General features: G+C 36.5%; 1 protein-coding gene across 17 annotated transcripts in view; it reads right to left on the bottom strand.

The window, feature by feature from the left end:
- The window catches only part of SP100 (SP100 nuclear antigen), a 101254-nt gene that overhangs the window by 28290 nt on the left and 59197 nt on the right, over nucleotides 1–13767 (bottom strand). For 14 of the 17 annotated variants that reach the window (XM_047721249.1, XM_047721256.1, XM_047721244.1 and 11 more), the window contains 2 exons: nucleotides 12937–13053; nucleotides 11925–11978 (listed from right to left, as the gene is read on the bottom strand). The exons of 1 other annotated variant lie outside the window; for it this stretch is intronic. In XM_047721249.1, the coding sequence (XP_047577205.1) occupies nucleotides 11925–11978; nucleotides 12937–13053 (171 nt within the window). The remainder of the gene's footprint in view (nucleotides 1–11924; nucleotides 11979–12936; nucleotides 13054–13767) is intronic. 2 more of the 17 variants (XM_047721248.1, XM_047721255.1) reach the window with 1 other exon arrangement.

Here is a 13767-nt window from a genome sequence, read left to right as displayed (position 1 = left end):
TTTGTTGATATTTGCTATTTGGTGAGAAATCTTTTCTAACGTCTTATGCGGCTTTGTTAAACACGTTTAAAATAGCTGATTTAAAGTCTTTTGTCTAGTAATTCCAGTGTCTGGTCTTCCTCACGTACAGTTTCTATGTTTCCTGAGTACGGAGCCATACTTTGTTGCTTGTTTTGCATGTCAAGTAATTTTTTCTTAAAAACCTAATATCTTAAATAATATGTGATAACTCTGGAGATCAGATTATCAGATTATTTTCCCAAAATTTGTTGTCATTGCTCTTTGTTGTTATTCCTGTTGGTCTTTGTTGTTTATTTAGTACTTTTTTCCTGAACTAATTCTGTAAAGTTTGTGTATTTTGCTGTGTGACCTCTGAAGTTTCAGCTCAGTTTAGTGGTGAATTAATGACTGGAAAGAGATTTCCCTAAAGAGCTGGAAGTGATAAGTCTCCCAGTATTTGCCAAGGGGCTAGAAATGCCTGTGTTGATGCATGCCTTCAATGCACAACTAGACAGTTGACAATTGCATCCTCGCTGTCACTTCCTGCTTGCACAGAGCCTGGTTAGGCAGAGGTGACAGGTGAGGGCTATCTTATGTCTTTCCTGAGCCTGTGCCCAGCCCTTGGTATCCTAGACCTGTGTGTGGCCTTCCAAATGGCCAGGAATATTGGGGAGCTCTAGATATACATATATATGTATCTATATTTATATACTGTATATAACATATTACATACTTATATGTATAAAACTATATATTATACTACAATGTTATATATGAAATACTACATATTTATGTATAATAAATAAGCTATATATGTAATTGTTTATATGATAAAATACAGTTTTATAACTTTATGTGTTATTTTTACATAATTATGTATTATATAAATATAATATTTTTAAAGTTTATACATTTACATATTACATATTATATAATTTATAGAAATGTAGAAAAGACTCTCACCCCCCTGCTCCCATTCTCTTGCAGCTGACTTGTTTATACCTCATTTTTCTCCTATACACGTCAAGGGGTGTTAAAGAGGTGGCAAGGGGTGTTAAAGACCTGATAATGGTAAGACACAGAAACTGGTTTTTCTAGGCAGGCAGAGAGAAAACAACTATTTGCATTTTATTATCAAGAAGAGACCAAAAATTGAGAATACTTTGTCTTTTGAACAGAGTGAAAACCGACTTTTTATTTTATACCAGTGTCTTAAAATTTATTTATTTAATTTTAGTTTATCCTGACCACACCTAAAATTTGTTTTCAAAGATTTTTCTTTACAAACTTTTTACAACTTTTTTTTTGCATTTAGATTTTATCCTAAGCCATTTTTTTAATACACCACCTCATTTAGGACAAAATTACCTTTTTACCTTTAACAAAAATGTATTCCATTTTTCATTTTTTATATATCTCCTACTTTTTTACATAGAGAGTTGTGTCCCTTATTTCCATCAGACTTAGAGTTGGTAGAATTTTCACTCTTTAGAAATTTTAATTTTCAGTGAAGACCAAGGAGTAACCAATTGTGAACTGTTACACCAGAATTCTTGAATGGCAAATTGTGAATCAGTTAAGCACAAAACATGTTTACCAATAGACTTAAATATCCTTAGTTCTTTGTAGTAAGTTAAAAGCATAAATAGGTGGTGGGTATTAGAGAGGGCACGGATTGCATGGAGCACTGGGTGCGGTACAAAAACAATGAATATTGTTATGCTGAAAATATATTTTAAAAAATGATTTTTAAAAAAAGAATGCTTTTGATATCATACTGCCTTACCCAAGAATCACTTAATTTATACAGAAGTATGCAACTTTGTTTGACCTGCTATTACTACTGATTAAAGCACAGACTCTGTGACATTAAAAAAAAAAAAAAAGCATAAACCTATGTCCAGTAATCAATGTTTTAGCACTTTATCCCATTTGGAAAAGACCTAGATGTTCAACAAATTTTATTTCATTTATTATTTAAGCAAAACTTTAAAGTTTCGAGTTACCAAAGATTTTGAAAGTGATCTCAACAATTACCCATGAAAACTTTGAGACAAATAATTAACTATCAGTTTAGTCATCTTTTTGTTAACACATTTCCACAGAGATAATATGAATTTATTGACCTTCAGCAAACCTCAGTAGAATAAGTTTTACATTTAATGCTGATAACTTTAAAGACATGTCTATCTTAATTAAACCAACAAACCTAACTTAGTTTAAATACTGATTGATGTTCCACTTGGGCCCACCCTGTTTTCAATTTTTACCTGAGACACTGGGGTTTGTAAAAGTTACAGAACAGAGCGAATAAGAGTCCAAGTAGACCATACAGCAGTGGGAATTGGTTTTTCTTTAGCAGGCAAAAGTTTTAACTCCTGTCCTACTTTTCCCCATGTCTGTAAATCTAAAGTCCCTAATATAGGGAATTAGGAGCAATGTACTTTAATTACCTTTAAAAGCTCCAAAAGTTTGCCCTCGCTGACTTTTGCTCCTCCCACCTTAGGAGCCATCTCAACAAACATACTTAAGGGTGATAGTCCTTTGTGCTCTTTATATTACCGGTACCCTGCGATATATTACCCATACCCACAACTCAGCAGCGGGAAAAAGGCACGCCCGTGCAAAACTCACGTTGGGGGTTCTTCTCCTGTTTCATTTCTCTTCTCTCATGTCCCCGTTTGGGCGCCAGTTGCTGCCTCCTGACGGCAGTCCCTGATTTAGGCATGTACTTTAAAGCTTCTAAGGTTTTAACAGACTTCCCCAATACTTAAATCATGAACAAAGTCTTGTTGACTAATTAGGCTTACTTGTTTGGTATATAACACTCTAGTTCTAACTGTTAAAATGTTATGTATCACAAAATAACTTAGTTTCCTTGTCTAATCGTATCATAGTACTCTCCTATCAAATCATTAACAATGTCCATTTCTAAGTTTTTTTTGTCATTTATAATCATTTTTATTCTCTTGTAAAATAAGTTATATTTTAAGCAGTACATTATTCTAAGGGATGGTTATATCATATTTAATTATATATAATTGTCATATTCTGTATATTTTTTATTTATAATTTTTATGTATTTGCACATATGACACATTCATATTTATATATTATATATTCTGTTTATCTATATAAATACATTTCTATGTTATATATATTTTTATATTATATATATATGTATGTAATTTAAATTATTTATTTGTAAATAAGCAAAACACATGAAATATACACTTACATACATGTTGGTGTGTTATATGTGTGTTTCCAGAATCTGCAGATTCTGAACACCTGCACTGCTACCAGCTCAGTCCAGTCTAGCAACACCCTTGCCTGGGTCATTACAACAGCCTCCTTACTGATCTCTCATCCCACCTCCTGAAGTCTACTCTCCATGTGGCTTACAGAGCAATCCTTTAAAAACTTAACTGAGATTATATCATTCCCCAGCTCAAAACTCTCCAGTGTCTTTTCCTCTTACTGAGACAAGAATCTAAAATTTTTATCATGGCCTATGAGGTCTTCATGACCTTAAAAATCACTTTCCACTCACCTTCTTTAGCTCCCCAGCCAGTAGTCCCCTTGCCATTCCTTGAAAGATCCCACACATCCTGCCTCAGCCTTTGGCCTGAGGTCTTCTCAGCCTAAGCACCATGGATTATTCCTTCACCTCATGTGACATCTACTTATGTTTCAGCTTGTCAATGAGGCTCTCACTGGCCACCCCATATAAGATGGCATATTTCTGCTCATGCTAGGTTGTTGCTCAGTAAGCATATTTGCTGCAAGCATTTTCACTACAAACATTTTGCAGCTTGACTAACCGACCATGCATAAGGCAACTCTGCCATGAAAGATAAAATCATGAAAAATAAAAGAGGGATATTCATTAAAAAGGACATAATGAGGGTGCCTGGGTGGCTCAGTGGGTTAAGCCGCTGCCTTCGGCTCAGGTTATGATCTCGGAGTCCTGGGATCGAGTCCCACATCGGGCTCTCTGCTCAGCAGGGAGCCTGCTTCCCTCTCTCTCTCTGCCTACTTCTCTGTCTACTTGTGATCTCTCTCTGTCAAATAAATAAATAAAATCTTTTTTTAAAAAAAGGACATAATGAAACATGAAAAATGAATAGCAAAATTCAAAGGACTTTATCAGGCAATTCAAAAATATTTGAATACATTCAAAATGTGTAGTGAAGATTCATGGCAATACTCTACAAGTAACTGATTTATTTTGTGAATTATACCCAAGCACTTGTCTTCAAAGTCTTTTGCTCATAGTATTATACATTTTATTTTTACTTGTTGATTTTTCTCCTTGTTCAGCATGGCATTTTTTTCTTTTTCCACTAGAATTTTCCTCCTCATTAAGAGAAGTATCAGTTCCAAATACTGGGATGCATATCTGTAACTGAGCTTTGTACTGCATTGTGAAAGTTTCCTACAGTGTTGTTTATTCTGCGCATATTGTCACATGCCCATTGACAGACATTCCAAAATTCTGTGGGAAATGTAGGCTCAAAGTGTACCACTGTATAAACCATTATAAAAGCAACAATTTTATGTAATAAAAAAATGTGAGTACTGAGTCAATGAAGAAATGAAACCAAACTGTCAACGAGTTATTTCTGAATTTTTATGACCTTACAGCCATTAGTTATGTGGGAAAAAATGTAGCAAAAATATCTATGGCAAAGATGCTTACAGTGAATATGCCAGATATAGTTTCTGTTGCTCTATATCTCCATTACCCTATTTTTTCCTCACTTGAGCTGAGATGAAGGGAAAGCATCTGATGTGATATCAAATCAAGTGCCAAGGTCCTGAAGCAGAAGATTATTTAGTTTGTTCGAGGAGGTCAGAATGGTATGTGAAGAAAAGGATGGAAAGAAATGAGATTTTAAGAGGTAATCAGAGGCATCTAAAATAATATATATTTATTTGTGTATTGTCTATATTAACCCTAGCCAGATGTAAGTTCAATGAGATTTGTTCACTTCTTTACCCTAATTGGCAAGTTTTGGCAATAGATACTGTTGATAAATAAATGGAGAATATAAAAAGAAAAACAGAATGAATAGGTAGTGAGATATGTCCGTTCATGAATGGAAGACTCATATTTAGATAGGTCAATTTTTTCCAATAATTCCTAAGCAATTTCTATAAAATTCAATCAGATTTTCAAGGGAACTTGACAAGATATTACCAAAACTTATATTGAAAGAGAAAATGTCCAGAATAGCTAAAATGATTTTGAAAAACAAATTGAAAGAAACTTGCACAACTAGATATCAAGATCTTACAAAGTTATAGTACTAGAATGTGCTATGTATCGATGCAGAATTAGATAGTGCAATGGCTCAGACTAGAAAACCCCCCAACAAAACCATAGAGACATATGGTAGCATGGTGCATGCCCTATGCGACATTATTTTTTGAGTAATTGGAGAAGCTGGGACAATTGGTTATCCATGTTGGAAGAAAACTAGACCTCTACCTCATATCACAACAAAAAAGTCAATTCCAAAAGGATTAAAGGTCTAAATGAGAAGAGAAATAGGAGTGTCTTAGCCTGGTATTCCCAAAAGCAGATTTTGAGATAAGGGTTTGTGTTCAGGAAGTTTACTTGTGAAACTGTGTCAAGGATCTGGGGTGGGGAACTGGGAAGAAGCAAAGAGTAGGAGAGAAAGCCAATTGGGATGGTTACCACTATGGTTAACTGGGTCCTGATCCTGGTGGGGATCCTTTGAAGAACTATTTTAAAAAATTGTTAATCTTAGAAATGGAAGAGACTATTTATTCACTGGATCCTGTCTTTCTTTGGTTAAGAAATGGAAAAAAGCTCAAAATGGATAAAAGACCTCAATGTGAGGCAGAAATCTATCAAAATCCTAGAGGAAAACATAGAAATAACCTCTTTGACATCAGGCACGGCAACTTCTTTCAAGACATGTCTCCAAGGGCAAAGGAAACAAAATTTCCAAAATGAACTTTTGGGACTTCATCAAGATCAAAATCTTCTGCACAGCAAAAGAAACAGTCAACAAAACAAAAAGGCAACCCACAGAATAGGAGAAGATATTCACAAATGACTCTACAGACAAAGGGCTGATATCCAAGATCTATAAAGAACTCCTCAAACTCAACATTCAAAAAACAGATAGTCACATAAAAAAAATGGGCAGAAGACATGAACAGACACTTCTCCAAAGAAGACATACAAATGGCTAACAGACACATGAAAAAATGTTCATCATGATTAGCCGTCAGGGAGATTCAAATCAAAACCACATTGAAATACCACCTTACACCAGTTAGAATGGCCAAAATTAACAAGACAGTAAACAACATGTGTTGAAGAGGATGTGGAGAAAGGGGGAAACCTCTTATACTGTTGGTGGGAATGCAAGTTGGTGCAGCCACTTTGGAAAACAGTGTGGAGATTCCTTAAGAAATTAAAAATAGAGCTACCCTATGACCCTGCAATTGCACTACTGGGTATTTACCCCAAAGATACAGATGTAGTAAAAAGAAGGGCCATCTGTACCCCAATGTTCATAGCATCAATGGCCCCAGTCACCAAACTGTGGAAGGAGCAAAGATGCCCTTCAACAGATGAATGGATAAAGAAGATGTGGTCCATTTATACAATGGAATATTATGTATCCATCAGAGAGGATGAATACCCAACTTTTATATCAGCATGGATGGGACTGGAGGAGATTATGCTGAGTGAAATAAGTCAAGCAGAGAGAGTCAATCATCCTATGGTTTCACTTATTTGTGGAGCATAAGGAAAAACACAGAGGATATTGGAAGAAGGAGAGGAGAAGTGAGTTGGGAGAAATTAGAGGGGAAGATGAACCATGAGAGACTGTGGACTCTGAGAAACAAACTGAAGATCCCAGAGGGGAGAGGGCTGGGGGTAGGATGAGACTGGTGGTGGATATTAAGGAGGGCACGGATTGCATGGAGCACTGAGTGTGGTGCATATACAATGAATCTTGGAACACTGGAAAAACGAAAAAAAGTTTAAAAAAAAAAAGAAAGGCCATTATCAGGTGATCACTGCAGGCCACCCTCAGACAAGCCACACAAGCTCCATCCTCTTTTGGCTAGAGAAACCAGTTTGTCAGGGACAGATTCCTTCACAACGTTTCAGGCCCAGGCTCCTGGGAAGAGGTCTGCCTCCCCTTCCACCACTGCTTTCCACACATGCTGCCTCCCCCTGCCTCTCCTGTGAGGCCAGGAGGTTCACTCAGCTATGGTCAATCTTTATAGTCCTCCTGAGAACATGTAGTCCAGAGGTAGCCTCACCTTCATAATGGGATCTACAGAGAACCCTCATTAACCAACAACATTGATTACAACATTTCTATCCATAGCAAAGAGTCAACAATCAAAAATCACAAAACTTCAAAGAAAGGGACTAGGGTGCCTGTGTGGCTCAGTCAGTTAAGCCTCCAACTCTTGATTTTGGCTCAGGTCATGGTATCAGGGTTGTGAGATCAAGCTCAGCATGGAACCTGCTTAAGATTCCATCTCTTCTGGGGCACCTGGGTGGCTCAGTGGGTTAAAGCCTCTGTCTTTGGCTCAGGTCATGATCCCGGGGTCCTGGGATCAAGCCCTGCATCGGGCTCTCTGCTTGGCGGGGAGCCTGCTTCTCAGCCACCCCCGCCGCCTTCTCTCTCTGCCTGCCTCTCTGCCTACTTGTGATCTCTGTCAAATAAATAAATAAAATCTAAAAAAAAAAAGATTCTCTCTCTTTCCCTCCCTCTGCCCCTCCCCCAACTCATGCACGTGTGTGTGCTTTCTCTCTCTTAAAAAAAAAATAATAATCCACACGCCAATTTGTAATTTGTAGTTTTCTGATATTTCTTTATCCCTCCCTTTACTTTATTGTGCTTTCTTTTTTTTTTTGCTTTAAGTACGTATTTTGTACAATTATATACGTGGATTCCATTTTTCACAAAAAGAATTAATTTATTCATTTAAATTACTCACCCAAAATATTCTTGGATGCATCAATATGTAAAGGCTTAACTATTTCTAATGCACAGTTTTTTCTCACCTGCCATGTAGCAGGAAGAAGGAATTTCTGTGATGCTAGTACATTGGACCTGGGGCAAGGACAGCTAAAGGAAGAAAACATGCTAAATATTTGGGGTACAACAATGGCCTAACCTTGCAGAATTAGCCCTTCTCTGTTTCATTATCATAGGCAAATATGGAACCTTTCACCTTGCATTTAAAACTCAAGATTTCTGCATTGTGGGGCTATGTAAATAAGCACAAGTGTCACTGGGAACGAGTGTTGTGATTCTACCTTAAGCCATGCTGTAAATGAGATCCTTGACTCTGCTTCCTGGTGAAACTTTGAGCTTAAAAAAGAAAGGGAGCTCTGGGTTCATCAGAGCTGTGACCCCATCAGTAGGGGTCACTGTGAATTGTCTGCTGTATATCTCAGGCTGAGCTATGGGGAATTCATCTGCAGCCAACAAGGTTCTACCCAGTCTTTAGCATGAGCACGAGCTTGTCCAGTCTTTCAAAATTCTCGACCGCTCTACTGAAGCCTTCCACACCCGTTTAGGGGGATATTCCTATCACCCCCAAATCTGGCTCTTTCTTCCATTCTGCTGAACTCCTCATGCTAGTCCAATCAGCAATCATAGACAGTTTTGAAGGCTGTGCATCTTCGTCCAAAATCAGTACTTTGAAGGGAGACTGAGTTTTGGTGGTTGTCAATGTAGATGTGGTCTGATTTAAAAGGAAAGAGAAGTTGTGGACGGGTTGGGAGGTACAGTGGGTAAACAGAGCAGAGAAAAAGGGAAGTATGATGAAGCTCATGAGGATGAGTTCTGGTAAATGGAACGTGGATAAAGAAGGGTTGTCAGTATTTGGAGATAAAAGAAAAAATATAGAAAGTATCTTAATGATGCCAGTAATAATACTTAGCCTATATGTAATAATGTGTATATAATATTATTAAGATGTATTCTTTTAAGAAAAGGTATCATTGGAGGGCCTGGGTGGCCCAGTAGGTTAAACGTCTGCCTTCTGCTCAGGTCAGGATCCCAGGGTCCTGAGATCCAGCTCCGCCTTGGGCTCCTCCCTCTCCACCTGCCCTTCCTCTACTTGTGTTCTCTCTCTCTCTAAAATAAATAAATATTAAAAAGGTATCATAAACATCATCAGCTAAATACTGAACAAATCATTCACATCATGTATTTAGGTGAAGACAAGAAAGGAAATCTGAAAATAAAAAACACAGGGGATCTCAAGCTGATTCTGGTTTAAGAAATAAGAGAGAAGCCATAGGAGAAAAAAAATCTCTATGTACCTGTATTACTGTTTTTAGGTGAAATTCTTTTCATGCCTCTCTCTATTTTCTGCCAAGTAACTATTTCTGAACTCTGTGGGCTTGCTTTTCTTATGTGGTTATCTAACAAAATCCAGTAGTCAGATTTGAAAAATATAAGTCTTTATAACTAACAAGTACAGGTGCCTGTGTGGCTCGGTCGGTTAAGCATCTGCTTTCCGCTCAGGTCATGATCCTGGGGTCCTGGGATGGAGCCCTGAGTCAGGCTTCCTGCTCAGCAGGGAGTCTGCTTCTCCCTCTCTCTCTCCCTCTCCCTCACTTGTGCTCTTTCTCAGGCTCTCTCTCTCAAATAAATAAATAAAAGACTTTATTACAGAAAGAGATGGAGAGAAATTTCTCCTCAGCCTATAGCTATGGAAGGAGAGAGAGAATTGTGCACCATAAACTAATATGAAGAATATGATTTGACAAAGCATTAAATTGAGAAATTTCATTAAAAAGTAAGTCTTATTCTCCAGTAAAATATGGAGATATGTCTATTCATAACCATTACCAATTTGTTCTTTTCTTTGTTAATAAAAATTTGTCCTTGGGAGAGTTAATTTGAATGGGTCTTGTAATATTCGCCCAAATTAGAAATTACCACTTCTCATCAAACCAGTTCCAAAGAAACCTTAATTCCAATTGGCTGTCTTGATAATTCTTGGGCCTGGCCATCAAAATTTTTAAAATTTTAATTCCCATGAAGTTAACATACAGTGTTATACCAATTTCAGGTGTACAAAATAGTGATTCAACAATTCCATACTGGCTATCATATTTTAACTGATATCTGGATCCCTAAACTATATAAATGCTTTTAAGATTTTATATTAAATTAGAAAAAAATCCTTGGCATTCTGAGTTCCTCACATGCAAGTAGGTAATAAAATGACCACAGGTTTCCTACTTAAATAAAGACTTTGAGAGCCTTGTCTCATTTAAATTCAGGTATTATGTAATTGGGAAAAAAGGATATTCATAATAATAAATTTGTACACCATGTAAGAATTTTTTAAAAGTGTAAGAAAATTCTTATTGGAAGAACATTAAATAAGATGTGAAAAAGTGGTTAAAAGTCTCTGTTCTTCCAAAATCAATCTGCATTTTCAATGCATTTCTTCCTTTTTTTTTTTTTTGAGTTTTTGGTTAAATTCTAGTTAGTTATCACATATGGTAAAACTGGTTTCAGGTGTAGAATTCAGTGGCTCATCACTTACATATAACATTCAGTCCGTATCTAATTAGGGATTCCAGTGGATTTGGGAAGGAAGTGAAGAGGGGGTCTTTTGAATTTGATTCTAATATTCACCCCCAGTGAGTCATCAGGATTGTGCTACCTTTGAGATCTTTCTTCTTTTCTGCAACCCCTTTGCTTGCAAGAGAAAATTTAGTATATAGACAGGCAAAGGCATTGTGTGATTAAAGTGGCGGTTCAATCACAATGTAGTAGTGTGGGTAATATTTTTGAAATTCCAACCTCACATAAAAACAAAGAGGCAAAACCCATGGAATTATAGACGTAAACATTAAAAATGACCAGGTGCTTCAAACATTTGATTCTAGAACCAAAGATGAGATTTTTTTTAAGTCTTCAGCTAGAAATGGCTATTATAAAAATGATGGGAAACCCAAGAGCCAGAGAGAAAAAAGCTGACAAATTTGAGTACCTAAAAATTTATAACATCTCTAGGACAAAAGAGTCCATTAACAAAACCCAAGAGGAAAACAACAGAGACACCTGGATGGCTCAGTCAGTTAAGTACCTGACTCACGATTTCGGCATGGCTCATGATCTTAGGGTGGTAAGATCGAACCCCCAGTAGGGCTCCATGCTCAGCAAGGAGCCTGCTTGGGATTCTCTCTCTCCCTCTTCCTCTGCCCCCCACACCCACTCATGCTTTCTCTGTCTCTAAAATAAAGAAATAATCTTAAATTAAAATAAATAAATAAAATAAAAGGAAAACAAATGGGGCAATATATTAGCAACACATATGACAAAGATTTAATGTATATATCATATAAGCTTTTCTATATTCATTCAGCAATGTAAGAAAAAGACAAACACCACAACAGGAAACTGACACAGCACTCTATGACAGATACTTCAATAAAGAGGAAAAATGAGTGACCAATAACAAATGAAAAATGCTCTACCACCCTCAAAATGAAGGCTAGTACATGTGAAAGCACCAAGTAAGACTTTTTATAGTTCAATTAAAATGTTGAATGTTTTTACTATTTAGGTATGATATATTAATTTTAAAAAGTAAGAAAAGGAAAAGTATGTATAGAATTACCACATGAAGATATATAAAAATATATTGCGAACTGAGTTAATATATGCATAGAAAAATTCTGGGAAGACATAGACCAATGCTTATAAGAAACATATTTTAAAATCAGAATAAAATGCAACATGAAGATATAACCATTTTGGAAAAAAATTGTTACTTTAAGAGACATTCATTTTTTCTTATGAAAGGTATAAAAAATGATGATAAGCTTTAGCATTAAACACCACTTCATTTGTAACATAAAAATCAAGCAAATGCTTATTCATCCTTACTTATGTTCTCATTGTGTTTTCCCGAAGTAGAATTGTTTCCAATATCCATGGTATCTAAAAAGTAACAGGTGGTGGTCATATAACTGTAATTTATAAATAAAAGTTATAAATCTTATGACAATTTACACTGTGGAAGACTTGATTTTATGATCTGAGTATCATTTCTCTGTCTTCCTTCTAAAGGAAACAGACAGGTACTGAATTGATATAAAAAGTCTTCCTTTATTTCTCTGGGACTTTGAAAAGGCTCTTACGTTCTTAAGGACATCAGTTTCCTTGTTCATGAAATAGGGATAACAACTGTTATCCTGTTCAGGCTTTAAATTTGTTATGACAATTAAATAAGACCTTATTTATAAAAACTAATGAGAAATCACTGTATCAGTCAACATTCTGGAGGGCATCCTTCAAAACTATATGCTGTTTAAGAATAGTTATCTAGAGCCTTTGTTTCCTGACAGGTAAACAGGACCATTTGTCTTTTGAGGCTTTTTCACGGTTGTGACAAAGTGACACTATTAGCTACCAGCTGAAGAACTCTTGGATTTTTTCATTCAATGGACAGGGGTGGATGTCCCTGTATAAATCCAATACTTTAGTATTGATTCACTAATATACTAAATGAGATACTGCCATTTTTACCAGTGTATTTCTACCAGATCATCCATGTAAATCCACAAGGCCCACCTTGTTTAACATGACTTTATAAGGATCTCTTGCCTCCCTGCCACTCCCAAAAGGCTCAGGTTAAGCAAATGCAGAGAATGGGATTCTGGTATGGATGGATCCCTTCCCTATCAAAGTGTGCTAGGAGTCCAGTGCAGCGGGAAACAAAAGCTCTGATTTCAGACTCCTGACATCCTGCAGCCGAGGGCCCAGTGACCTTTCACTTCCATAACTGGCCATTCCATTGGTGAGGTGCCTGATGTCCTTGATCTCTGATTAACTACATACTCAGGGTCTGTGGTATCTGAAGAACCACCTCTACCCCAAGACCCTCAGGCAGCCTTACCCATTATGTCAGATGCTTGGCTACTCTCAGTCCTTGCTCCTTGGTCTCTTGAAATACCTTCTGAAAAACACATGACACAGGAACACTTTGCACTTCCAAGTCCTTGTGGCTCTGCTCCTAAATTATGATTTGTAAAAAGTCTTCATTTGCATCTCCTCTCTTACAAAGATCCTCCCTTCCCCCACCCCTCTCCTAAAGGATATCTCCACCTCTGAAATCTCTTTCTTTGTTCCCCATTGTCTTTGACCCTTCCTTTCAATCTATTTTTTTTCTCTTTTATCCTTTTCTTTTTGCCCAAATATGTATTTTTGTTCACCTATTTTCATTAATAACTTTTCCTATCCATCCATTTATGACATTTTTAACATACTTTTATATTTATTTTATGTGATTATTCTTTTCTAGAAATATTATTTTTATGTATATGTATATATAGAATCAAAATAGATTCTGTAAATATTCTGTATAAATACTATAATAAGGTAATTTTGCCAGACAAATTTCCAAATGTTGGGATACAGGAAGTGAACAGTATTTTTCACTTACTCAAGGAGTTTCCTAAGCCTCTTTCAGGTGCCAGGTGCTGAGATAATAAGATGGGTGCTGATAATAATTAAGACACAAGATTACTGAAGCATCAGTGCTTGTCAATCTTATGAGCCACCAGAGAATTGACACAGAAACAAATGACTGAATATACTGAAATATGAAGAAGCATGTGCAAGGGTCTAGATTCAGCAAAAACAAGTAACCACAAGGAGAAAGAATAAGGAGAATTGATGGGATGGAGAAAAGAGGAAAGAGCCCTGAGGTAAGTAGCTTTGGAGGTCA

This window comes from Lutra lutra, chromosome 3 (assembly GCF_902655055.1).
Source record: "Lutra lutra chromosome 3, mLutLut1.2, whole genome shotgun sequence".
NCBI lineage: Eukaryota > Metazoa > Chordata > Mammalia > Carnivora > Mustelidae > Lutra > Lutra lutra.
Note: the sequence above shows the minus strand (reverse complement) of the source record. Positions and strands in the feature narration are given on the sequence as shown.